Raw genomic sequence first — 27,950 nt, 5'->3', positions numbered from 1 at the left:
CGCTTCATATACTCGCGCTGATTCCCCTGTAAGGAAGAATGTTACAATTAATCGTAGAGAAAACACACGGTTGCTTAATCATTTACCCCTTTACCTAGCTATTTAGGTAAACCTACGGTGATTCGGTTGTTACAAACACGCTAATTCGTCGTTCTCTTTCAGATCAGAAAATCCCGAAGGAATTGGAGCTGGTAGTACGGCACCAGTTGGTAAGTAATTTGCTGAATCCTATTAGGGTAACACCCGCCGGTGAAACTGGCGCGAAACTCCGGCCAACGACACGCGTTTCCTTCTTTTTGCTTGCGCGCCATGGTTCGCGTGCCAGCCTCGAGGACACGTAACTGTGGTCTGTCGATGCCTTGCAAAGTAATTAACTTTACGCTAATGAAAAGATTAGCCGAGCCAACGCCATCTCTGGAATAACAAGCAGTTCGCTTAGTTTCGCTTAAATACTTCTCAAGCTTCCAATGTTTGTAATCGAAGATGTTTGGCCAACTGGATAATATCGGACAACGATTAGATATCATTTGATACGACGTTATCGTTATACGCGTATTACGAGGTACGAGATATCGTAAGCTGTTCAGAATCCTCTTCAGGAGCAAATAGAGGACGCAGAAACGACGAAAGAAGGTTCATAGAAATGGGTATTTCTGTTCCACGTTCTTTCGAATTGCAGCTATTTTTTCTGTCTCGATAATCCGCAATCGCTCGCCTTGCTAGAAGTTTCTCGAGATGGCTACCTTGGGCTCGTGTTATTCGACGCACACCTGGTGTTTTTGAAAGATCGGAAAATTTTGCAAGAAATTTCTATCGAGCTAAGCGGTGTTGCGGATCGTTGAAACACAAAACAGTGGCTATAAACTTGAAGACGAGATCGTGCAGCGCACAGGTCCGCGCGAACTTTATTCATCGTTCTTGTATTTATTGTATTAGATCGTCGGGAAAGTTTCTTTCGTTTTAGAAGGAAATAATGTACGCACATTTTCCGTTTTATATTATTTTATCGAATTACGTACGATCCATTTTGTTCTATCAAAATAAAGGTCACAACGTTCGACAGATCAAGTTTCATGTTTGTATAAAGATGCGTCGTTGTAAAAGACGGGTCTGTAAAAGAAAGACACCTTTCGGACAACCTAATATTTCTGTACGTCCTGTTGTATCAACATTTAATGACAAAATTTACAATCACTTAGTTGCCTACCCGATATATCATCCTGTGCAATTAGGACGAAGAATTTGTAGCGCGATGCGATCGAACGGAAAGTTGGTCACGCTTTTACTGCGAAACCGAGGGACGCGTTTTCTGCTTTGCGCGTATTGTTACCGATCGATGTACGCGCCACATTCCTTTCCACGGTGATCTTGTCCGATGTTTGCGCCGACTTTGCCATTCCATCGGCGTACAATTACTTAGTCTTTCGAGAAAAGAAAACGTTCCAATTCGTGGTCGCTGTCTTCCAAAGAACACCGGCTCTTACCGTCCAGGTGGTTTTGCAACGTGCGGAATAAGCGATAGTCTGAGCGTGTAAGATCGCGAGAGTACGATAAACGGGGCAGAAGATTTAAGTTGCGGGAATTTTTGTAGCGCACGGTCTTGCGCCATCTTGGCCAACCGTGTTTCAACTTGCGTAAAAACAGGTACTTCAGAAACCGTTTGCCTTACGCTGTACAGTCGACTGTCGACTAATCGACGATAACGCGTTGGACCAATTAGATCGAAGTTAATGATCATTGTTCGAACTCGAATGGATGCATGCCGCTAGAAAAAGCGAAAGGAAATTTCCACGCAAACCGACGCTACTTTCGTCCGAGTATTTCTAAAGATCGATGGGTAAAATTTACTCGAAATGAGAGCTACATTCGAAAGATATGCTTTTAATGTCTACATCGGAGCAAAAGACGTGGAAAGAAAAGGAAGAGGAAAAGCAGAAACGAAATTTCTCGTGATACGACTAGAGTCGAATCTGGCGCTATTCCCCTGTTGCTGTGTCCCACTGAAGAATCTCCAAATTACGCGTCAAAGGGAGAAGAGGGAGAGGACGAAGAAAAATTTGAAAGTCAAAGAATCGCCGAGAATGACCAAGCTCCGTACGTTGGCTCAATCCGCAGAATTTTCGTTTTTGCAGCACGTAGAACATCGGCTTCCTTATGGCGGGAGTTGGCGTGGAAATTTTCAATATCCAGCCGATGAAATTTATTCGAGCCGGCGTACGACGGCCGCCTGTGCCTCTCTACGGATACCAGCGCGGAAAAAATCGCCGTACGAACTTCCATTCGAAGCGTCCCTTCCACCTACCCACCCTTGTAATCCACTTACAAGTTTTTCCCTTTTCTTCTCGGCCGAGAATCGACGACCGGCGACGAGAAAAGAAAGTCGTCCGAGCGGGGCGGCAAATAGGATTCTTTTTTATGTGGATACGCGCGTGTTCGCGTATCGGCGCAAATATTAGATGGCTGTTCTGATAGGTTTTCAGAGACACGCAGCTGTACGCGTGTGTCTCTTTCAGCGAGCTACGGTGAAGCGCGTGTATCCGGAATTCGTCGCACGCCTCGCCAACCTCACTCGCCTCCCAGGCTACTACTTTGTTTGGAGAAGTCGGGTTTCTCGTCTCTTCTCTCGCGAATATTTAAGAGAGAAAGGTTGGAAATGCGCCGTGTGTAGGAATGGCGGACACGAAGAAGAAGCGCGAGAATAGCGAGAAAACGAGCGGGCAATTATTAAAGAGAGAATATTTATTCAAATGAAATTAGAGATAGGACTGCATTGCGAGCCGAGACAAGAGGAACGCGATCGATTTAACGTAAAAGAGGATTCGTAGAAAGGAAAATTCCATAGATAAGGCGAAAAGTATCGCGAAAGATCTTGCAGGGAATTTCAGCGATAGAGACATCTTGGAGGAATTGCAGCGATAGAAGGAGAAAGAGATAAGGAAACGGTAATTGAGAGGAAGATCGTTGATAGGATAAAGGGATTCCATTAATTAAATGAAAAGTAAGGTTCGCAGCAAAGGGGGAAATTGCAGAAACGAAAAGAAATATTACGGAATTGACCAAGGAAGAGTACCAAAATCCCGCAAAGATTCCAAAATCGTGCAAGAGTGCCTGATGTGGGAGAGACGTTACAGGAAGGAATTTCAGCAACGAAGCAGAAACCACTGCCAGGATGCTGCAAGATGGGGAATTTCAACAATGAATTAGAAAGAAAAGAAAGACTCGAGGAAATTCCAGCAACGAAACAAAAAAAAAAAAAACAGCGTAAGGATCATAGATAGACGATTACAATGGTAACGTCTTCTTCGGAAAATTGACGAAAATGAGAATATTCCCTGCACGGAGGAATAAGGACGCGCGTTTGTACTTAGTTAGTTTAACTGTATTCTTTGCGTATCTGAAATTTCCTTCGAAAGCCTCCGATCGATTTAACGAAATCGGACCAACCCCGAGGGGAGCGCCTGTCTTACCGAAAATCTTTCTTCAAGCGTACAAAGAGCAGGATCCAATCGAAGGTGGTTTTTCGCTCGAAGAAAGGCCAACCTCTCGAGGCCATAATCTCTCTCGAGTGATTCGTTGGTTCTGTTCGAACGATGCCTTGTCGTACCTTCTCTCGTTCCATCAGCTTTGTATTCCGTAAACGTTATCACGTGTGAATTCGTCGACCGTGTCAAGTGTGCGTCTTCGGTGCCGTACGTGAAGCTACTGCGGAAGCGAGCCGCGTGTTAAGGGGCCGTTGTTTCGTCACGTTCGACCTTTCTTGGACGACGAGTCGACACGGAGTCGTCGTCGCGAGACGATTTTCCACGTTTCCTCCGCGCCGGTTAAACGAGCTTTTACCTCTTGTCTTTGAATTTCTTTCGCTCGCGTTTCAACGGTTCTTAACCTTTCGTTTACCATGCAGCCCCTTTAAACAATTTTTTCTCGTCGCGGACCTGCCGAGAAGACTCGACGCAGAATTGAAACGCGCCAAAATGTGCGCACGTTCGACTGCTTGGCTCGAGAGCCTTTCCGTAGGCAAGAGGTTCGTTGTAAATGAATAAACGTACGTGGAAAAACGTAGATTTTATTCGAGTAATACGATAATAAGTTGCGCGCGCGACCACTTGGTGCGAGAACTCTGGTGATCCGCGGACGACATGTTAAGAACCGTTGCCCTGTTTCCTTCTTTTTATTTCTTAACGGGAGCAGCATGTTTTTGTATCGGCTGCGAGTTCAACGAGTGCGGATGAAAGATTTACGTATTCGTTCGTGGACGAAGGTGTACGCGCACAGTGGTGTGTATCGCGAAAACATTTATTTCTATCGTCTGTGGTGTAACGTAGGATCTAAAGATATATAGTGGTTGTATCCCGAAGCACTGTGAATAATGGAATTGCTTTTGAGCTTTTAAGTTTAATAAAGTAATAGTCAGAAATTGAACAAGATTGAACGACGTATCTATGATTCTTCGGGATTCCATCGTGTTCCAATCGCACACGAGGACGCTCGACAGAAGTTGAATTTTAAGCTATCGATCGCTGAATTATTACCGCGTTTACCATTAAATTCCACGGCAGATGTGCACCTTACGGGATTAATACGTTTCACCGATCGAAAGCATAACGCACACGTCAGAACGCATCAGAACGTGTTCACATCGAAAATTTGTAATCTGTTCGTACGAAATGCATACGCGCGTGTTCGTTTAATTTCCACCTCGCGGTGAAGAAATGCACCTGGTTTGCAGAAAGTTTGATAGTAAACACGAGGAATTAATATCTCCACTGAGAAAGCCAGCTTTAAAACGGCAACTAGCCGATACGCGGTAAAAGAAGCGGAGAAATAGCATCCAGATGATTTACAGATCGCTTCGATAAATCCATAGAGAGGAAAAGTGTTGCGCGAGAATCGAATTTTCGAGCGTTTCGACTCGATCGTCGGTAGAAGAAGAAAAGGGACGATAGACCGGCGGAATTGTACGGCAAATTGAATCTGTTTGGATTTGTTATTTTCTGGAGGCGTCCGGTGACTCAATCGCGACGCGACACTCGCTTGAATAAAATAAAAAGGGTCCGCGTGCGAGAATCGAGGCCGGAGGGACAGAGAGAGAGAGAGAGAGAGAGAGAGAGAGAGAGAGTAACGAGCGAACCATGAATAACGCTGCCGATTTATTTACGACCCGTTTCACCTTACGTTCCTGCCTTTTTTCATTTGTCGTTTATATCGTCCCCCACTTCTTTTTCCCCCGGTTGATTCCTGCGAAATCGATTCGATCTGGGAACGCGACTCGTAACCTTCCAATTTTGCCCCTGAACGTCAGCACACGTGGAAACGATGACAAATGGACGCGCGGCTTGGCGAATGCGATGCAACGATTAAAGATTATGTAGACCACGCGAAAAAGGTAGTACGATGTCTGCAGTGGATCTCGATCGTTGAGGCTGGCCCCGAATAAGGTTGCGATAGCGACCAACGAAGAAATATGATTTTCATTGCGCTCGTAATTGACGTTGAGCGATAAAACGAAATAGCTGCGTGATTCGTGAGCTCGATGTTGGCAGTTGTTAAAAAGCAAGTATAATTGTCGACGAAGGTATTCAACGTGGTCGATACGCTTCATACGTTTTATGATCGATCGATCGGATGCAGGTATGCTACGTACGTGTTTCGAGTTTTCAAGTGACAGAATATATCGGAGGATTTGTAGTCCGCGGATGTTATTAGACGTTTACACGAAGGTATAATTATCGATGGGTTATTTAACGCCAATATGGTATTAAGATAAATATACTATACACGTATGCGTTTCATTCGCGTAATTAATTTACGTTGATCGATGATTTCCAACAGACGATACGGATGCTCGAAGAAGCGCGATACTGCTCGTTGCAAAATTGCTATCACCTGACAAAGTGCAGTTATCTCGTGCTAACGATATTTCAATGTCTCATATGCGATAAAACGTACGATTAGGCGATTTAAATGTCCGCTCTTGCATCATACGCTTACAAACCGATTGAGACTGTTCCTCGTATCTTGCAACAAACAGAAGGTACACCACGTTCCGTATCTAATGTATTTTCATTTCTCCCATCAATTTCTATTTGGAAGTTTTCAAGTATTCCAACTTGGAAATATCGTAATCCGTGCGATGACGGCTAACCATATGCAATTCCAAGCTTCAACCTTCCATCTCGCAGTCCGCAGAAACAAGGTATTTAGTTTATTTCGTACGAAACATGTCGCGACTCCACGATACACGACTCAAGGCGAGCAAACACGGTGATAAAAATGTTCGGGTGTGGTAACAATCGGACCAGGAGGCCCTTTCAAGCTACGTCGTGTTTTCGTTCCTTCTATCGAGCGGGAACAATCGCCGGAACTCGTTAAAATCCCTCGCGTCTGTCAGTCGGCACGACACACGTTAATAATGTACAATCTTCTGCATAACGACGGTTCTCGGCCTGGTCCTCTTTTCTTTCTTGTTTCGGCTCGTAAACGCAGCTACCAAATCGTCCGATGTTCGTTTCTATCGCTAAAGACCTCGTCGTATTTCACGAATCGATCTAACGTGTCCATTTTCCCGTGGAAAACACGCGTCAACGTGTACGCGCGTATACGACGAAATAAGCTTATCGCGGAAGTAAATACGCGGAAGCTGTTCGATTTTACCGTTTCGTTGGCGTGTCGTTTTTATCCACCGTAATTCGCGACGCGTAATTCACCTTTCGTTTGCGCGAAAACGAAATCTTTTCGGACCATGGTTACGAACGTTTCGTGTCGTTAATAATATGAAATGTACAGCCGTGTGCATTTCCTATAGCAACGTATTTCACACGATGACACAGCACGACGGAAGTTTATTATACGAGCATTTCTATGTCTACGTACAACGCGTATATGTGCACTGTTTATCGTAATTTAGGAGATCTGCTTTATATGAACATTTAGCTTACTTTTAACTATCCGTCTATAAAATATTTACGGCGTAACAAACGCGAAATCACAGCGCTACGAGCCAGAAACTGACGTCGTCGTGCTGCTGAGTCTTTGGTAGATGCAACGTCACTGGCCAACACCTGTTTCCGGGTATACCTTTTACCGATCCACGCCATGCACTCACGTACACGGCCGGATGATTCACGCTAGGAACCTTGTTCGTGACAGATGCTCCGGTTGTACACGTGTAAAGGTGCGTTTAGACCGAGCCACCGAATCCTCGTTTCTTTGTCGCTTTACTAAAATCAATGTGTAAAGGGGCTCTCGGCCGAGTTCTCATTGTAGTTAGGGACGTGTAACGAATCTTCATTTGGATTAGCCATTGTTGTTGTACAATATAGATGATATTTACCGGTACAAAGATGATTATATTACAGAGTTTGACAAGTAACCGTGGCCATTGGATACTCGAGATGCTGAATGATCTTAGGATCAATAACGAATCCACGGTCGACGGGATAGCAAATGCGCTTTCTTCCAAAGTCTGAGTCGAACTGAACTTCAAGTGTAACTCGACTTACTTGTCCACAGTGCAAGTAGAACTCAACTTACTCGTCTCGGTCCAGGTGGAACTGCGCTTATATACTCTTCTCCGTACCTCTCTGTACCCCTCGGGTCAACTATATTTTTAAGGAGAGCTATACAATTACTCCGTACCTCCGTTAGGTAAAAACGTCCATCCCGTGACCGTGGCTACGTTTAGCGACCCGTTGTGTCACTTCGAGCCCAAGCCTATTGTCATAAATCTCGGGCACGCGTAATCGGATTAAATCATAAACAATTACTTCTAAGTTTTATTATTTAAGCACAGCTACAATGAAAAGTCTAGACTAAAGTATCGGAGATCTTCCCAAAAATTCCAAAAGAAAGGCCCCGATGTCCTTTCATCTGCGACATATATAACGCCAGTACCACATCGTGAGTAAAATAATGATGGAATATTATGGAATATACTATGGATATTAACGATGTACGTACAGGACGTTCCATTTGTAGCGGCACTCGGCAGAAAACTTTCCAACGGTTTCTACCTCGGACGACGGCAGCGCTGTGATTAGCATAGTTGATTACGAACGTTCCAGACCTCAGGCTCGAATCTCAGCACACATAGTCTTGTTTTTCGTAATTCTTAGATGAGAAGAAGGAAGCGGTCCCGATGATCGAAAGAAAATCCCCCAACCCGGATGAAGACAAAAATCTTATACACCAGCAGTACCTATCACGACCTATTCCACCTCACATTTTTATTTAGAATTTAACCATCTATGATTTATAGTTTTGATATATTTTTCTAATAACTCTGTCACAAAACGTTTGCGTCTCTATTTACGTTTATATAACATACTTTTCTCGTGTTAACAACCTGTACATCGATCGTCCGAGGATCCCACGGACGAACGTTCCTCCGCGGTTTGGCGACCGCTCGCCGAATCGAAAATCGAACACCCATGCGCTCTAAATTTCATTTAAATTTAAATTAAAATTTCTTCAAACAACCTTGTCAAAAATCCAAACGACGATGAACGTTTTAAATGGTCGATCTGATCACCGCCAACTTGCTCGTATCGTAGACTCGTCACGGAAGATCGCGAAGAAGCTCTCTCGGTACGAACGAGCTTACTTGCTCTGTTCGCTCCAATGTTCTTGTTCGTTTGCCCTAAACGCGCCTTAACGCGTACGCGTAACGTACGTGTGAAACGTAGCAGCGTCATGATCGAGGTGAATCGATACGGATCGCGCACTGTTACCGACAGAGTTACGCCGCACAGCGGTATCTGTGATAAGGTTATCGCGATTCGCCGACTGTTATCGAGTTACATGCTCTACAGTTGGACCCTTTGATACGATCTAGCGTAGGATGCGCTCCGTAAATCATACTACCACGCCGCCGAAAATAGCAGTGGCTTGTTCAAAGCTTGATGCCGCTGCGACTGGTGAATTACGCGGTGATACGTTTTCATGGCGTTTAACCCAGCTTAAAGCTGTGTGATCATTAGTAAGTAAATTGTAGTTATACCGAATTACGTTAGGTATGTTGATTAAATCGCCGTTTGCCTCTAGTTTAGTATATTTAGTCCTGTGTCCCTGGTAACGTGCCCGCGACTTGCCGCGTTCCCGGTTACTTAAAATTAATTCCGCGTTAGCGCAGCACTAGAAAGGCTCTATCTGGTGTATCGACACTTGCGTCTTTTTACTATATTTGTTCTTTGTTTCTTTGTTTTTCTTTTTGAAGAAAACAAAATATCTGTCCGATACGTTGCAGTTTCTTGAAACGAGATATTTATCATATTGTACAGCCTTGTAGTATCATACAGCGTCGGTGATTAATCAGCGGAAGAGCTAATTAAGTATCTGATTGAATCACAAAGTTGTGGATATCAAGGCAAAGCGTTTTATAGAGCGGCGGTAAATTTCCGTTCGAAGATCCGCGAAAACATACATCGTCTGTTATAATGTCGACTCCACCGCGTCGAGTTCAGTTTCCAGCTACCAGGCTGTTTAAAAGATGGAGAAATTTGATCGGGTTGGTTCCCGTTCCTGAGCTACTAAATCGAAGAAGAATATTCAAATTCCACAAATTTCTTGGTAATTTATCGCGTTCGAAATTCCATACGATGTTAGCGAAAGATTATGCCAACCATCTTTCACTGTCCTAACGATTGCCTCCAAGTCGCAACAAAAAGTAATTCCGTTGCCATTGGAAAGAAACGAAACTACTCGGACCGCGGAAAACGCGTGTTCCGAACAACATTTAAAAAAGAAAGAGAAACAAAGCAATTAACAAAATTTGCAGACGCCACAAGAGCACCAAGAGCTCTTACCCACCCCACGGTCCGAAAATCCCTAGACCAAATAACACTCGCGGAACCGTAATAAAAAGAGAGGCGAAAAAAAAGAAGCATCAGACCCCGTCGTTGGAATAATTACGGAACGGGAGCGTAAGAATCGTTGGAAAGCGACGGGTAACGAACGAGAGGGTGTCGGCGGTTCGCGTTAATCCGACCAAGGGGGTGGCTGAACGTCAGCGCGTCGAATAATTGCAGCCGATTCTCGATCCGAGCGAGAAAAGAGGATCGAAAGGCGGAACCGTTGACGCGGAAGTCGTTCGTTGCGTTGGCCGCGTAACGAAATCTGACGTATTGGGGGGGGGGGGCGGAATGGCGTGGATAAAGCGGATCGACTAGAACCTGACGATCTTTCACGGAGCTAAGTTACGCTGCGCTATTGCCGTGCCAGGTTTCAAAGCGTTTGCTTCGATGCAGATACGTAGCACGTGGGGCTGTTTTCGCCAAAATTCTGCCGCGTTAATTCCGTTTTCTGGTATCTTATATTTTCTGAACTGTTTTCCAACGGCCTCTGCCTATATTTTCTCTCACGCTACGTCGTAGTCGCCGAGAAGACGATAAGACGACGTTCGCTTGAGCCGAAATTGTGCCACCAGTTACGGATCACCCTGTACACACCCTATACACGGTGGTGCCGTCTTTTCCATTAAAACCGTGCCAGCTTATAGCTTTCGCTGGAAACGGTTGCATACGCGGTTGTGTATCGAGGGAAATGCCTTCGAACTCCGAGCACAGCGTGGCTTAACTCGGCTTTCGTTATTGGCGGCGGTGTGGGGGTGGGTCAGGCCCTTGGTCGGTCACGCGTGCTCGCTTTCAACCGCGGAGAGACCCCGTTAATTAAAGCTTCTTAAGATAGAGCGTGGAGTAGTAGGCGGCCATGTATGTAATTGTGCATTCCCCTGTTGGCAGGCCTGCTAGAAAGAAGCTTTGTTTTAAGAAGAGACTGCAGGGGGCGCGTGGGTCTGCGCGCTGCACGGCCGCAGACAATGCCCACCGACTACAATGCAACCTCTGTGTTTGTATTTCTGCTGCCTGCCTCGATATCATCTACGATCTCTTTCTTCTTTTTCTCTTGCTCCCGCAATATCGCCACTCTTCTATGTTCTCTGTCTTCCTACGAGCGTGTACGAGTGTGTTGCCCTTGTGCTTTTTCCATATGAGTCTCTGCGCTGACTTATAGGAGGCACGTATTTACTTGCTCACTTTGGCTACCAGGTCGTGCAAAAGTGGTGGTCGAATCGATTTTTCTTCTCCAACCTTGTACTTATATATTCGCGTTCATTTGATCCGATAATATCGTTAATTTGTATTTTCCTTTCTTGTTGGTAACCTATACCACGAAAATACGAAGGTATACTGGCTTCTTGCCTGTTTTTGGAAGAGAAAAGAAGAAGAAATCGAGTTCCTTTCGTTTCAATATATTAGGTGTACTTTTTTTTTACTAACAAACAAGATAAAATACAATGGCGATCGTATTACTTGAAAAAACGGTACATTCGATGATATCACGGCTCTTTTATTATCGCATCGATCATTTTGTCACCCCTAGCGCGATCATTCGTCGACGCCATCTGCTTAAACTGATATATGTTATAAATGGGGGAACATAAATTTCAGTAATCGTCGAATCGGACAGCGCGCTATCTATTATGATCCAATTATCGTTGCGATAAATTCTGCCTCGCTCGAAAGACTTCATCGTTCTCCGATCCCCTGTTCGAATTATTCTTTTCGTATCTCCATCCGAAGGGGGAAATGTCTTCCGTACGTTCGATTCCAACACTATTTACCGTTTAATTCGTCTACAGTTGTAAATTGTCCTGACCGATATAACACGTCCGCGTTGCGTCTCCGCAGAATCCGGTCCTCGCGCGAGATGATAAACCGCGCGAGGGAAAAATAAAAAAAGAAGGTCGCGAAAAAACGCAATATCGATGAAATATAACGTCGAGGGGTTAATAAAACAGCGGCGGGAGATGTTTCTCGTCCAACTTAAATTCAACGTGTCGCGCTTCAAAAAGACGCACGAAAACTGCCATTTGTTGGGAAAGTTTCGCGTCTCGCGATATACGCGCGCGCGCTATCTTTCTCTATCAGCGCGACTACCCACTTTGTTCGCTGCAAGTTTCTCTGTGTTCTTGGACCTCCATCTAGGCATCTATCTGACGCCGCGGGCCTCTCTGTCCGCTCGTTTCGTTCCTATTCCTCGTGATTCTCTCTGTCCCACCTCTTTGTCTCCGTTTCAACGACCATCTTTATCCGTCTGTCTCGTAGCTCGTCTCCTCTTCCCTTTGCCGTGTTTCTTGCCTCCTCTTTTCCCATCTGTCGCGCGGATACGCGCACGGTTCCCTTTCCGTTGCTTCGCTGGCTGCTTTGCGCGTTTCTCTCTGGGCCCCGTCTCTGTGTTTCAGCCTGTTTCCCCCGTCCACTGGTCTTTCTACTTTCTCGTTCAATCGGTCCTCGTCACTTTGTGCCCTGCACGCTCGGATACGCCATACGCGAACGATCACACCGCGTAAATTTTATTTTACAAATTCGTATCGACACTTTGCGTGGTTGCACGCTGCTCTGGGCATCTTCGGGAAAGGAATTACGAACGTTGGAATTTGCTATGCAGTCTAGGATGATGCTAAGGTTTCTACGTTTCGTTTTGTACCATTTTTTTTCTTTTTTCTTTTTCGTGTTACACCAGCTTCGCCGTTACCGCGTTGGTTCTTTAGTGTTTACCGATTATTAAGATAGCAGTTTCGCGATTTACGTTCGTCGTCGGAGAAATATGATCGTTCGTTAAAGAATTGATTAAATCCTACGAAGGTTAATTTTCGCCTTAAGATTATTTACGACGCGCTATTAATTCAATATTACCGCGTAACGCGCACGGAATTACCATAAATAAATCTTTTACCCTCAATGGAATCTTAAGCTAGCACATAGAACGCGTCGCTAATTTAATGCAAGCGGTAAACGTAATTACTATAAATAAATCTTATCACCTCAAGGTTATTACCTATGACACGTTATTATGTGAAATTACAGCGAGTAGATTCTTTTTATCGTTGATGCAATGACGCGTTGATAGAATACGATGGAACGAAGCGTCGATAAGCAAACGGAGGGGAAAAAATGGTCGTAAAATATAGATATCCGGATAGGTTGGATGCGAAACGGTGATGGAAAGGCTTAAACCGCAGTCGTAAGGAAGAAAAGAATGTAATTGGCCAAGGCCAGGGTTAAAATAGCCCCGAGACATTATCATGGAGGACTGGTCGTTAATAATATCGGTAATTCGAGCAGCGTCTAGAGTGCTAGAGCCTCGAGGAGATAACCGAAAGTGGCGTTCGTTTCGAATCAGCACCGCCCCCTTTTCGTTCGCAGAATCCGATCTACGAGATACCAGAATCACTTAGAGGCGAGGAATTGCTTATGTGCACTTGGAGCGAGTAAGCGAGGCAGAAGAATAACGAGGTGTCGGTTGGAATTCGTTGAAGCGTCTAATTTTTTTCTCTTTCTTCTCCTTTTTCTTTTTTTTTTTTTTCTTTTTTTAAATCGATACGAATTTCTGTTCCAGACAACAGGACGAATATTTTTTTTTTTAATAGAAGAACGCTAATTTCGTGGTATATCGAAACCTGATGGTTACTGTTGATTAAATTTCATGGGCAAATTAATTTCGAATCGTTTGCGACTACGCCGAGATCTTTTCTTTTCGTTTCAGTGACTTTCGAAAGATCCGAAGATTTTTTTTCGACACGAATTTTTGTTCCAGACAACAGGGCGAATTTTTTCCTTTTTAATAGAAGAACGATAATTTCGTGGTATATCGAAACCTGATGGTTACTGTTGATTAAATTTCATGGGCAAATTAATTTCGAATCGTTCGCGACTACGTCGAGATTTTTTCTTTTTGTTTCAGTGACTTTGAAAAGATGCGAAAAGATTCTGAGAATTAAGGTCTGCACTATATCGCGTAATCAGTTTTTTAAGCCGAACGTTTGGAGGATTTTGCAAGAAAAGAGAAAAGTTTATCGCTGAATATTCGTTCGTGGCGCGAGGACATGGTCTAACTGCGTAAGCTTAATCCGCTCGAATAGTAAAACGTCGAAGAACCGTAGAATCGAGATTATAAGAAAGGAATGGAATTTTGGATGTTATCAGAGCTCGAAGAAAGTTCTAATTTATATCGTCGGAGAAAATTCGCATCAGTTGGAAAGTTTCATCCCCGAATTTCTTCGATCGATCTCTCGGAATTTATACGTTTCTGAACTTATCGAGGATGATCGACCGAGTAATTGCTCTCCATTGTCCCCATAAAACTTCCCCGAAAGATCTCGAGATTTATCATTGAAACGTGTAATTCTTCGTATTCGTCCACGTCTGTCGTTGTTATTCCGTTTCTACTGAAAATCTACGCCTCTTTCTCCCCAAATCTTTTATTACGCTAAATATACCTCGTCGTATATTTATTTTTTATTCTTTTGTCTACTATCTCTTTTGTCTATTCGTACATTTTTTTCGGGGAATTTCTATCACGAGCAGGGGTGGCCGAGCTTGCGAATAATCTAACAGTCCCTGGCGTCTCGAGAATTGCGATTCGCGACGATCGGAGGGAAGATAGGGAAGCATATTTGTCTCCTCCGAGGTATCGATGTTTATCGAGTAGGCGTTCGCTCGTTCTATCGTTTCCCCTATCGTCGGTTCTTTGTCTCGGGATGGTGCATGCATCCCCCTGGGTCGTCTCATTGAAATTACCCTGGCCATAGTCTAATTTTTACCTTTATCCACTTTCTTAAAACAAGAACGAGATATTAGATCGAGTTTTACATCGCGCAAAATATCCGAGTAAGAAGAACGTCTAGTAAAATTTCCTCCGTACCTGTTACAGCTTCTATCATCTTTTCGATGAATTTAAAGTAATGTTTCCAGGACATTTCCCAAACGCATTCTCCTTTCATGCTCAATATGGGAAGCCTTCGTTGAAGAAATATCCGACTGAAATAATACCAATATTGTTACCAGACCGTACATGCGTGCGTTCGTGAGAAATTTAAAGACGGGGAAACGCACATATGGAGAAATAAACGAAATATTCAAAGTAGGACACGTGACAACATTTAACGTAGGGAAAAAATTTCCTCTTAGACTTGATTAGCGAAAGCCAATAATCTCACCGTGTCACCATATTCCGCCGCAAAGTGACCATGAAAATTACGAAAGAACGAAATCGTTGGAAATTCTCTGCCGCGGGAAGCAACCAAGCGTTCGAACATGTTCCGGACCGCGCGTTACGATCCTTAGCTCGCCTATCGCCTATTATCTGCTTTACAATTATAGGACAATAAGAATGGAAAAATATGGTGGGGCCCCGGCTGCGAAGGCAGAACGAGGCGCGCCACGGTACCCGAACGTACGAGAATCTAACGAAGAGAATCGCACGAATCGCCAAGCTCTCTCGCGTTCGTTCCGCCCCGATCTTCGGTATTCCAGCCATGTGCAGACGGCCGCTTGTAACTTACCCCCTGTTAACCACATCGCACCCCCTATCCTCTATCCCCTCTATAGACGGGCGGATAACGGGCGGAATTCTTATTGCCATCCGGCGGTCGGATCGCTATCGCAGCGGCGAAATTTACCGGTCCCCCGTCGCGTTACCTTTCCGTGACTAAGCCTAAGTTCGGTGTGAACGCGCCCTCAGGATTGCTCTTATCGGTGGCGGTGCGCCGTCGCGGCGCTCGTTTTCCACCCCCTTCGGCTTATCTCGACCCTCTTTAACCGGCGATTCGTTCCCTTTCCCCGGCTACGAAACAATACCAGCCGGCCATCCACAGCTAAAAAGGTATCAAAGTTTTTAGCGACGGTAAGAACGACGCGAAGGCCTCGGCAATAGCGTGGCGAGGCACGAATACCGGGGAGGAGAGAAAGCAGAGGGGGGAAAAAATAGAAGGGAGGGGCAGGGGATGGTGGTGAAAGGAAGGACGGAACGAAACGAGAAGGGTTGCGAAGATTCGGAAGAAGCGGGAGGTGAACTGAAAGAACCAACCCCTTGATAATGCAGGGTGCGCGCACCCTACAGAACTTCTGAAAGACCCGTTAGACGTTGCACGTACGCCGAACGATGGTCACGTGGTGCGTGGATGGTTAAATGTCACCCCCATCGGCAGTTCGAGAACTACTTCCCTTTCGAAACGAAGAGAAGGGAAGGCAAGGGAACCACGTTCTGCTGCTTCGGTTTTCTATTCTCCTTGTTGGTTCCTGCAGGTCTATGTTTGCTTTCTTTCCATTCTTTTTCTTTCTGCTTTTTCTTTTTTTATCGTTTTCCTTTTTCTTTTATGGGGCAACGAGTCTCACACGCCTCTTTCGCGTAGTCTCTTGGCCCGGTTCGCTTCCAACTTCCCATTGTTGTTCCATTTTAATAAGTTCTTTGGTCTGACACTGGCCTTACCAGGACGAACGATCGGTTTCAAGATTTAATCGAAAGTTTGTACGTTGGTCGTTGTCTCTTTCCCTCGACCAACTTTACGCAAATTCTCCTATCAACAAAAATTGAGAAATCGATTAATCAGATAATATGGGAATTCATATGAAGAACGAAGGTGCAATTTTAAATTAAATTTTTGAACCGTTTGACCGGAACTGGTAAGGTTTCCTCTACAGCTTTTAAAAAAGCACCGTTCTCTCTGTGATTCTTTCAGTTCTTTACGTACCGTCTTTTACTTTCCTTTCCCTCTTCCTCTCCATTTTTTTTTCTGTTTTAATATGAGACAGTGAGTTCTGCTTCGAGTTTCCTGTTGTTTTACAGGTTCGCTGGTTCGGTATCCTTTTAGCTTGTTCTTTTTTAATGTTTTTAGCGCGCAGTGATCATTTTTAAAGTACTGTTCTCTCTGTGGTTCTTTCGCTCCTCTATGTTTGGTTTTTTTCCTTTCCGTTTTTTCGCCCTTTTTTTATGGGGAAGTGAGTTCTGACACCTCTTTGGCGTGGTCCTCTGGTCAGCTTTACTTTGAGGTTTTTGTTGTTTCGTTTTATAGGTTCCTTCGTTTGCTGTTCCCTTTGCTCGCTTTTCTAGTGTTTTCAGCCTGTGATACACATTTGTAAGGGTTGTTTGGTTAAATACGAAACTACGCAAGGGATCGGTTCTTCCTCCTTTTAGTCGATGATTATGAGATTTGAGCGTTGGTTAATTAAGTTAAGAAAAACCTTTTCCCCTTTTTTATTTGTACCTTTCAATATACTTAACGATTATTCTTGAAAATTGATCGCGCAAGTATGAAATACAGCAGGGGGAAAGATGCAAAGGAAACAATGAAAATTTAATCAGCTGCAGACTGAATCGAACAAATTTAAGCTGCAAATTTCCCACTCAAACTTACAGCATCGTTCCATCCGAAGATTCCATTTAACTTGCTCGTTTCCGATTTGACACTGCCTGAAAACTCCAGTCTTTTCTTGTTTAAAAATTCAAATTTACCTGTATTGAAAAATAAAAAAACCGAAATACGCTTAAAACACAGATCTAAGTAACGTCGTAACTCTTCGTAACTTGTCTCAAGGTGCCTATAAACCTCGAGGGCAGCATCGAGGAAAAATGGAAAAGATCGAGACGTTGCCCGTAGAGCAGAGAGAGCATTTTCCGACCGAATGGTCTCCACGTATCGTCCGATTCATTTCGTGCGCGGCGTGATCGAAGAATTTACGACGACTCCGATGTCGTAACTCGCTGCGTAGCAGCGACTCGTGGGCGGTGAGCAGCGCGTTGAAATTAAAAGCGAACAATCGAGTTACCGAGAGCAACCAGATTCCTCGACGTGCTATTCCAATGCTATTTAACCGCGAATAAAGCGGCACGCTTTTAGCTCTCCGTGATACTTGATTTTGCAAGTTTATTTGGATTACGTTCGTGCGTGTGAAACGCGCGTCGTTAACGTTGAAAGTTTGAAACCGATACAGACGCGGATATCGTACGTGTTACGGCCTTTTGCGATTTTGCATTGCGAAGATAGGAAGAGAAATTGCGATCGTCCGTGTAGGGCCGTTTAGCTTTGTTTCCTAATTTCCATTTTGTCTATCGATTGCCATATCGTTGTACCGCGTGATACCGTACAATTTAGATTTATCACGGTGATCGTTAAATCACGATCACGGTCGTGAACGAAGCTAGATCACGACCTTTCTTCTATCTCGACCGATTTATCTCGAACGCTTCCATATAGTTGGCGTAAAAATATCCGCGCGTTAATTTACAATTACGCTACGTTTTCTTCGTATAGCGGAAATTCTTCTTTCCTCGATATCGAAAGCGCGAGGCGATTCGATTTTCTTTCCTTTATCTCACATCGGTATTTTAAAGAGTAAAGTAACGATACCGCCACTTGATTTCGAAATCCTCTTTTCAAAATATTCATTCAACGCTCCTTGAAATATTCGTTTGATATGGTCGATATAAAATATACAGGTTATGCGATGCGCACGGGAAAAAGAAACAGAGAAACATAGAACAGTTACGTTCTGTAGCGATCAGAAACGATCGCGAGAAATCACGAACCCCTGTGAAAGATCGCCGTGATTGGCAATGGACGTGTGATCGATTCGCTGGTGATTCGCGTGTAACGGTTCACGCCATCCCTGCTATCGTTGCATCGATACCGAACGTCGGATTTTTAGCTGTCGTTAACCTTTAACGTATTGTAGGATTTTTGTATTTATCGATAGATCTATCTGCAATTGATTAAACAGAAAACGATGGTTATTTAACGTGAACTAAATTCTATAACTAAGTGGTTCTCCAATTTGAGAACAGTCAACGTCTCTTTACCCAGTCTTCACCTGTCAATCATTCACCTACTTTTCTTATACCTTATACGTAGAATGCTTTAAAGTTTTACATTCGAAATAATTGTCTTAATAAACCACTTTCGTGTTACTTTTATAACGATTCGATAATTTTATTACTTCCTCTGGAATATCTTTTCAAATACCTACGACGATCCTTCGCAGGTAGTCAAATAATAATAGCGGCTCTGTTAGAAACTTTGCCGTCACCCGAATATAGGTGACGCGGCAGTCAACGTGTTAAGCATCCCTTTGTCTTTTCTCATAGTCCCGCCACGTACGTGTTCCGCAATCGTCCACGGTCATGGTCAGCTGGGCCTTTTTTCCGCCAAACTATTCGACCGAAGGACCAACGACACATTAACGAGACCCCTCGGTCCATTGAAGTTCCCAGACCCTTTTGGCCTGTCGGCACTTAGGCTTTCTCGCAACGTTGTTTATGGTTCACCCGATATTTCTTAGGCCATTTGTCCACGATACTACGGCATTCGCTGCGAAATTCGCCAATCAGCGAGACGTTTATTTTCGTTGGAGTACTATTGGAGAAAAAATCTGAATTTAATTAACTCGTGGCAAAGACCGCCGCGGGAAAGCGGAAAATGAAATTGCATTTTGTACGAAGGAAAGTGCGAAGAAGCAGCTGGTAGAGTAAGTCCGGCGTTGAATAAACGCGGAAAGAACGGAGAGAAGAGAATATTTGGCATGATTCTAAAGCGTGAAATTCGACAAAAGAAAGTCTCGCAGCCACTTTCCATTACTTGGGAACCGCTTTGTTCTTCTATTCCGCTACAGTCGATGGCGGGAGCGTCGCGTAACCTCTTGCTTGGCTAATGAAAGCCACGTTTTCACGAGAAACGTTTGGATTAGCCGAATCTCTCGGACAAAAGCTGGTGACGTTTTAACGCTCTTATCGTTTCTACGTTGCCAGGTGCAAGAAGGCGGCCGTGTAGATTCGCATCTCGGATGCAAAGGGTTGCACCGACCTTTTCCAATCAGCCTCTGACTGTCGCGTCTAATCCAAAGAGATCGACGCGTTTGGAGATTTCTGTTTTTCATTTTACGTGACACCTGCACAAGGATGTGTCGATTAAACGTTTAGCTAAGAAACATCGCGGCACTTGCTCACCGTCTCGCGCAAAATCAAATACAAAATCAGACGTGTTTCAGCTGAACCACGTCTCTTACGTATCTGCTTCCTTTGCGACTGCAGGAAAAAGCTTGTCGGGACAAAGTTGAACTACTCGAAGAATGTAGCTTTAATTGTAACAATGGGAACAATTTTTTCTCGAGTCTATTTTTTTAGGAGATTTCAAAGTTTAAGGAATTTTTTGCAGACTTCTGTATTTTTCTATTCATCGATTGACACATTTCTTTTTTCATTCTCGGTACAAAGACGAAATACGCTGGTGTCTGAAAATGTTCAGTTTGAAGGATATTTCAACATTAATTTTGTAAAACTCGACGTACGAAATACAGGGAAAGATACACGCGAAGTGATATACTTGTGATTATGTTCCCCTTGACTTTCCTGCACTACATTCGATGAGATTAAAATCGAAATATCTTTTAAATTATATATTTTCCGACAAGAAATTTACCTTAACGCTTTTGCACAGAGAACGAGAAGTAGCTTGCACCGATGTAAAAAGGTCTGTAGAGTTCTATTTTGAAAAATACCGAAGAACATTCCTTTTTCTTTTAACTTCATCCCAAGAAGCTTTTTCGTACAATCGTAAATAAGGCAGATGTTTCAGGGTGATCTCATCTAACCGAGACATCCTGTGTATATCTCGTATTGGCATACCTATACCGATATCCCGAAAACAAATACACAAAGTACGAAATTAGTAACTACGTGTTTCCTCGTATGTCATACGTCAGATTTTCCAGACTAAAAGTTAAAACATCCGCGAACCTAATGGTTTCGCGATGGCAACTAAATTTAATTCAATTTATTCTGTTGGCAACTAAGTGATTGCGGATTTTCTCATTAGGTGGTATCGACAAAATCCGCAATCGCTTAGTTGCCAACCCAATTAATGGATCGATCATTTTTTACAGACAATGCCAAGACGAATTAGCATATTTTAAGAATTATACGATCGAATCCACCGTATGGCCTCTGCGCGTCCATCTATGGAAAATATTTTCTGTACGAAGAGCCCTGCCGTTAATAAAATTCAAGAATGAAACAGTCGTTTCGTTGCGACTGAATTCTAATATTATAAGAGTCGTACATACTCTGCGTGTTCGACGAGTATACTCGTCATCGCGTACTTTTTGCCACGCGTTTTCAAAGCCTTCAAAGAGGTCAAAACAGCTAACTGGTTAACTTGGACTGGAAAGTTCTTCCGTACGCGGCGCGTTCTTCGGATTCGACATCGACAGATTGTCGCTTATTCGGGTCGACGCTGCGCTCTCTAGTCGCTTTCGAAACGTTGCGGAAACACGAAAACGTTGCAACGTCGTTTTTCGCGGCGAAATCCGAAACGCGAGAGAAAGTCGTAGGAAATGCGGGAAAATATTTCGGACATTAATTCGTTACGCGTACACCGTGTACGAATAGAAGAAAATTGAGAACAGGGAGACCAGGAAGAGTTGATCTCCAACGGGGCCAGTTTCGACTACTCCGAATTCTCCACAAAATTCGATCGGCGTTGAGCAAATGTCGAACATACTCGAGCGATAAGGCGACGTTTAAAGCTGCTTAATTGAGATGGACGTAAAATGACGAGAAAGAAAAAAAGGAGAAAATGAATGGAAGGTCCGGAACGTGGCGAAAGACGTTCCTGAGGGACGCAGGCAGCGTTCGCAAAGACCAACCATAAGGATCCTCTTTTATTTAACGAGACGACGTCCTCCAACTCGTATTTCCTTGCGAAATTCCTTGTTCCTCCGCTCTGCCTTTGGTCGGTCGAGCATGCGGTGTCTCTGTTTAACGCGTACACTGCCACGTTGACGGTCATCGATGACGTTGCTAAATACTTTGAAATGACTAAAATTCTGCAAGTTCGATCCAACGTTACGGTACACTGTATTTCGATCTATCGCAGAGCGAATTACGGACACGTGGCGGGCGAAACGAATCTCCGGTCGAAATGAATCTCTAACTTTTTATTGGAAAGGCGATATGTAAAAGAATTTCAAACAATATCGCGTATATAAGAAGAGAAAATTGTACGATATACAAACAGCGTTACGTAGAAATCGTAATAGTATCAGTTGAAATTCTGTGAAATACCGCGTTTGAAATATAAAGTGAAAAACGTATCCGGCCGGAAACCTTTGCACGTCACCTGAATAAAATTCGCGTGGCGATGAACGTGTTAATGCAATTTGCCAGCGACTTTATCTGCTTGGACAGTTGTTCGGCCAGAAGGACGCCGGTTCCCACGAGGGAAAACGTCTCAACGACTGCCCTCACAGGCAATAAATTGGCGCTGCTCGAATCAACTTTTGAATTACGCCTCCGGAGAGGGCAAGAGAGGGAGAGACAGAGAGAGAGAGAGAGAGCTCGTTACGGGGGATGACGAAAATCCTGTTAGTCGCGTTGCAACCAGTAATGAACTTGTCCATGGCGAAAAAGAACGGCATTTGCCGCGTGGACGGAAATCGTTGCCTTTCGTATTCGATTTACGCTCGTGCAGCGTTTCAGGGAAACGGTCTCGCGGCTGGTAATTAAAAATCTCGTGATTCAATGGACGCAGGAACGTTGAAGTCTTCGATCCAGATGACAAATGATCAGGTTAAAGAGCTAATGGAGATGATCAACCGGAGGAATTAGAGCAATTGAATGGGATTGATAGTTGTATAAATATCTACATTAGGTTATTGCAGATGGAACGTTGACGTTTGATGGACGTTCGATGGAGTTTGATATTCGATGCGACAACATGGTCTTTTAGGTTTGCTGCGGATATTGCAAAAGGTATTAGGACAACGAAGACTGATTGGTTTAAAGGACATTCTGGCAGAGAATTTCGTAGAATTCGTCGTACGTAAGACAAAGAAAACACGAATGTAAGAATACAGCGCCTACGTCTTTCCTCGTTTCTCGTACGATATTCTACGATATTAAAATATCTTTTAAACTGATCACTTCTCGATCATCTTATAGCAATATCGTTTTACGTGGAACGACGAGAGGATCTGATATATGGGGAAAAAAGTTCACGTCGAACTACGTATTCGCGCTTCTTTCCCCTCTCTCTTTTCCCCATATTTATCGTTTAGGCGTAAAATATCCGTTTCATTTCATTTCGACATTTTATTTCAACATTTCAACATGGAATTAAACTCGGACGAATCATCGATGATCGAGACGAGCCGATCGTAGAACGATTAATCCGCGAGACTATAATTTCCAATTTCCATCGTGAACTTTCCTCGTGAACAACCTCCGCCGTCGAAACTTGAAACCTCGAAAAATGATAGCCAATGAAAAAAGGACAATCTCCGAAGAAGCACCTGCTATGCATCCTCGTGGCAACGATCGATGGAAAAATGAGTCTGCGAACGGAGAAAGAGACGACACCGACGATCGGAATCGCGCATCTCACCGGCGAATACATTATCGATACCACAGATATATGGGCCGATTTCGTATCGGCCGTTGCTCCAGCGATCCGATAAGTTTCGCAGTTGAATCTGCGAAGTTAAGCGGATTGGCAGAGCTGGGAAAGGATTGGCCGCCACACGCCCCTAACTTTCGGGCCCGTCGAGCTCAATCTGTAATCCGATATCGATTGAATTCCCCTTCGATTTTTTTCCTCTCCCTCCTTCTCCCTCTCTGCTTCCACTTTTTCCACCCTTTTCTCTCCCGCCTCTTTCGCGTCGCCTCGATTTTTTCCTATTTTTCTCCTTTTCTTCTCTCTCTCTCTCTCTCTCTCTCCCTCTCTGTCCTGTCGTTCTTTTTTCTTTCGTTCTCCCTCCTTTTTTCCGCTCTTTTCCGTTTTTTTTTCGCTGGTTCGACAGCGCGGTTGAACGACCCCCAGCCGACTGTGTCGCGCGCGGCGTCGAACGTCGAACGCGGAACGAATCTCGTTCCGTCTCGTTGCGACAGCTGTTTCCTTGCTTCGAAATCGAATCGATCCAACCTGGATATATCCGCGTACGAGGGTGAATTAATTGATACCGGGACAGGAAAGCGTGAATCGACTAAACGGCCACGCCGCTGGGCCGGCGATTTTAGCGACAGAGGCTGTTTAATGCGATTAATAGCAGAGGCGGGCCTCCCGATCGACACCGCAGAACGACGGATTTTTCTCCACGTTTTTGCATAGAATAACACACTTCCGTTAAAATCTTTCGCCGTATCTTTTATTTTTATCGCAACTTTGCCACTTGGTGTTCGTTGTAAACATCGACTTTTTCCGCGAGGATGCCACAACGCTCGCATTTAGCCAGAAGTTTTAGAACGTTTATTTTACCACGAATATTAAGTTACGCGCGCCTTTTTCAACTTTTTCGATGCCACGAAACTATCGAACGCACAATTTTCAGCATATTTGTTATTTTCAACGAAGCTGCAGTGTCTGGTATCAGTCAAGATAATAATAATAATAATAACAACAATAATAATAATAAGAAGAAGAAGAACAACAACAACATCTTCAAATATGTAGAAAAACACCTGTCTGTACTTCGATTTTGAATAAACCACAAATAATAAGCAAAGATATTGAAAGGTTCAGAGCACAACCTTGCGATCAGTCAGAGCTAATGAAATACAATCTAAAAATGGCACTTACAATATCTTCAGATACTTACGAAAAGACATGTCCGGCTTTCGACCTCGAATAAATCGCAAATAATAAGAAAAGATATCGAAACGCGAAGACCACAAGCTTGCAATTAGCCAAAAGCGTATGAAATTCTCCCTGAAGATGGCACTTAACGGATCCGCAACATCCTTGAACGAATTTTGCAACGAAATTAATCGGCGGCATAAAATCAGCGTTTAAAAACACCTACATCCCGTTGCAAAACACGAAGAAAGATTTTCGTTCGCCCCTGTTGAAAATCCGACGCGAATCAGCGCATATTAAATCGACGTCTGTCGCGAACGTTTGTATCGTCGCTTTTTTGAGTTCCAATTAAGCGGTTGCGAGTCGGCGAACGTCGCTGGCAAGCGAAACGATCGTAAAGAAACGGGAAATATTAATTAAGGACTCGTCAACCTTTTGCTTTCCTTTTGTTTCATAAATTCTCGCAATTTTGCCGCCACCATGTTTATAAAACGGCTCACCTTGAGACGTTGCGTAATCCTCTGGGCGCATTCTCAACGAGGTAAAGGCGCGTCTCGCTGGACAAACGAATTTATCCAGGCCTCGATTATTATGCAATTCGCTCGGATGCGTTTAAATAATGGCGGTTGTGTACCTTTTAGAAAGCGTCTCCGTGGCCATTTATGCAACGACGAGCAGAACGTGTCGTCAGCTGCTCGTATTCGTCGGCTTTACGAGCAACGTCGTGCACAGTCGCGTTTTCGCATCTCGTTGAAAGTGAAATCTTAATTCCATCGAGCCGCGCTTTTCTCTGCCAAATAACCAGACTTTCGTTCAAAGGATTCTGCCGTTCCAACGCAGATTTATGTCCGTCAAAACTGCGATTGTTTCTTAATCGTCGTTAAGACGTTCGTACAAGTAAGAAGTTTTATTCGATTGATTTATTTAAGCAATTTGTTCTTTTCGCGGTTGCAAGACTAATTTCATGTGATGCTCGTTTATCGAATAAACGAGTATACCACGTATCTGTATCGATTAGTATTGCGTTAAGATAATATTTATCGTTAAGGCAAATACTCTGAAGAAGAGATAAATGTTCCAAGCTTGGTTCATTATTAATCACCGAGTAACAATTATCGATAATTATCGACAACAAACTGCACGATTCTCCTATAACTTGGTAGACGGACGATTCGCATCAATAACATTGACGGAAGATTAATGTTTCACGCTCGAACCATGTCTCTGATTGATGACGTTTATCTGTAACGTTTATGGATTCGATGATCCCTCCTTCGTGCCTGATAATCGAATTACACGCGTATCGTAATCGATACGACTGCTCTGCCATTGCTTCGTTTCCATCGGATCTGCAAAAAATTTATACTTTCCCTATACAGATCCAAGAGAATTAGAACGTTCACGATTTTCGTGTAATTTTCCGTTTTTTACTTTATAAGTTTTACTTATAAGTTGTCTACGAAACTCTCTTAAACTGTTCCAAGAACACGACATATACTGGAAATATTTCCAACGATATTTGACTAATAGAATTTATCGATAATCGAACGTTGGTCGATGAATTTTATATAAAATAAACATGTTCCACATCTGTGGAAATATCTTTAGATATTCCAGAGATATTGAACAGATATCTTGGCAAACATGGATCGTGTACCTACAACCTACAATCGACCGACGAAAATTCATTGATTGTACGTGTAAACCTGTCACCAAATTATTTCACTCGATCGGAGAATACTTTTAATTGTTTCAAATTTCATATTTTATTTCGTATTTCGGATCGTTGCGAGTGAAGCTAAATTCTAAACTTTAAGAAGATTTCAAGAACCAAGAAACGATAGTTGGTGGAAACTCGAAAGCGGAGGAGTAGGAAAATTAAATAAATAAAATAACAACATATTTACGAGTATAATACGCGAAAGATTAATCTTCCTGTGACGTTACTACGTCTTTCTAGCGTCTGCAACGTACCGCAACGTTTCACGACAACTTTGAAAAACGTATCCGTATCACGAACAGTTCCATCTGCCGACACCATAGCAACATAAATAAGCTGACACGGTTACGAGGTGTTCTTTGTTCCCTTTCCTGAAAGCTTTCCGTCGTCTTCTATACACCTGTCCGTGCAACGCGTCCCATGAAAGAAGGCGAGAAAGGCAGCTCTCGAAAAATCTGTAATTTCTCGCTCACGAGGGACAGCTGACACTTGAACGAGGAGGAAAAAGGGCTATCGTTCCCGGCCACCGATAACTTTTCCGTGTCAGTTTCGTGTTTCCGGTTCGCCACGCAACGAATAACACGCGCGCCACGACTCCTCTGTATATTTCCGGCTTTCCCGGCTCGCACCTTACGTCTGATACGTCTACGACCTACGAAGAAAGAATCGCCACGTTATCAGATTATTATCGGCGGAATTTCGTTTTATTATCTCGTATCGCGTTATTTTTGGCTATTTGAAAGGTCGTTGATTTTTTTTTCAAAGTTTTAGCAAACGTTTACCGAGCAGAAGATTTATGGAAATATTTTATCCTGTTTACCTAAATATTTTCGGAACTTGGCGAAACGTTAAATTTATCGGATTCTGAAAAGATGTTTTCCCTGTGTTATCCATAAAAATTTCATCGAATCTGTAATCAGTAACGAGAGATTCGATTGATTTTGTGGCTGGTATTTCCTGTCGAAATTTTCACGAACGTCTAAAGAGATTGTAAGACGGATATTTAAATATTCCGTGAAATTTCGTTTAACGAATTTCATCTTCGATGAATTTCTCTTCAATTGAATCGTCCATAATACGTAATAGCTGCAGCGGAAATTTTTCTCCGGCGTAGAAAAGATATTCTTTGACATATTTACGAACGCGAGATACCCACGTAAGCGAAACCTGCTTTTAAATAAAACGACGAACAAAATAAAAGAACAATCTTCCCTGTGTGCGATCTTTATCAAGTCGTACGATGCAACGAACAAATTTATTCCGCTAAAACTTCGTTTCGTAGATCGTTAAAAATGACCACATTTGCTAAACTTCTCCTCGTCCAAAGTCCCATTTCTAAGATCCGAATGAAACGATTAAATGGTCGGTGTAGAAGCTTCGATTGATTCAGTTTGATTCAACATGGTTTTCTTTTCTTCGCGGTTTAATGCGACATGCGTGGAAAGAAATTTCTCTAGGAAACGAGATCTTCCGCTCGGCCCGGATAAAAACGAGTTAGCGGGTCGGTTGGATACAAAAAAAAAAAAAAAGAAACGAGGACTCGCATTAGGAAGTCGAACGTGGAGCAACTGTCGAGATCTCTCGGGAACGATGATATTTATTCGAGAGCGTTCGCGGCCTCGAATTTCGCGTTACCCTAGATGGTAATTAACTTAACCTGGAATTCAATTAGGGGCAAAAGGGGAGAGAAAAACGAGAAAGAGATAAGGAAGGAACGATTCGCGTTTCCGTGGCGAACGATGAAAATGTATCGATCGTAGCGCGATGAAAAGCCCTCGACACAATTTAGTTTTAATAATGGATATCTAAAAATAATAGCCTCGCGAAGCTTTTATG

General features: G+C 43.4%; 1 protein-coding gene across 1 annotated transcript in view; it reads left to right on the top strand.

Moving 5' to 3' along the window:
- The window catches only part of LOC122573726, a 179,497-nt gene that overhangs the window by 50,863 nt on the left and 100,684 nt on the right, over positions 1-27,950 (top strand). Inside the window, exon 4 of the mRNA XM_043740486.1 lies at positions 163-209. Coding sequence (XP_043596421.1) covers positions 163-209 — 47 coding nt within the window. The remainder of the gene's footprint in view (positions 1-162; positions 210-27,950) is intronic.

Source organism: Bombus pyrosoma, linkage group LG12, assembly GCF_014825855.1.
Source record: "Bombus pyrosoma isolate SC7728 linkage group LG12, ASM1482585v1, whole genome shotgun sequence".
Classification (NCBI taxonomy): Eukaryota; Metazoa; Arthropoda; class Insecta; order Hymenoptera; family Apidae; genus Bombus; species Bombus pyrosoma.
The sequence above is the reverse complement of the archived record's forward strand: the minus strand, read 5'-3'. Positions and strand labels throughout refer to the sequence as shown.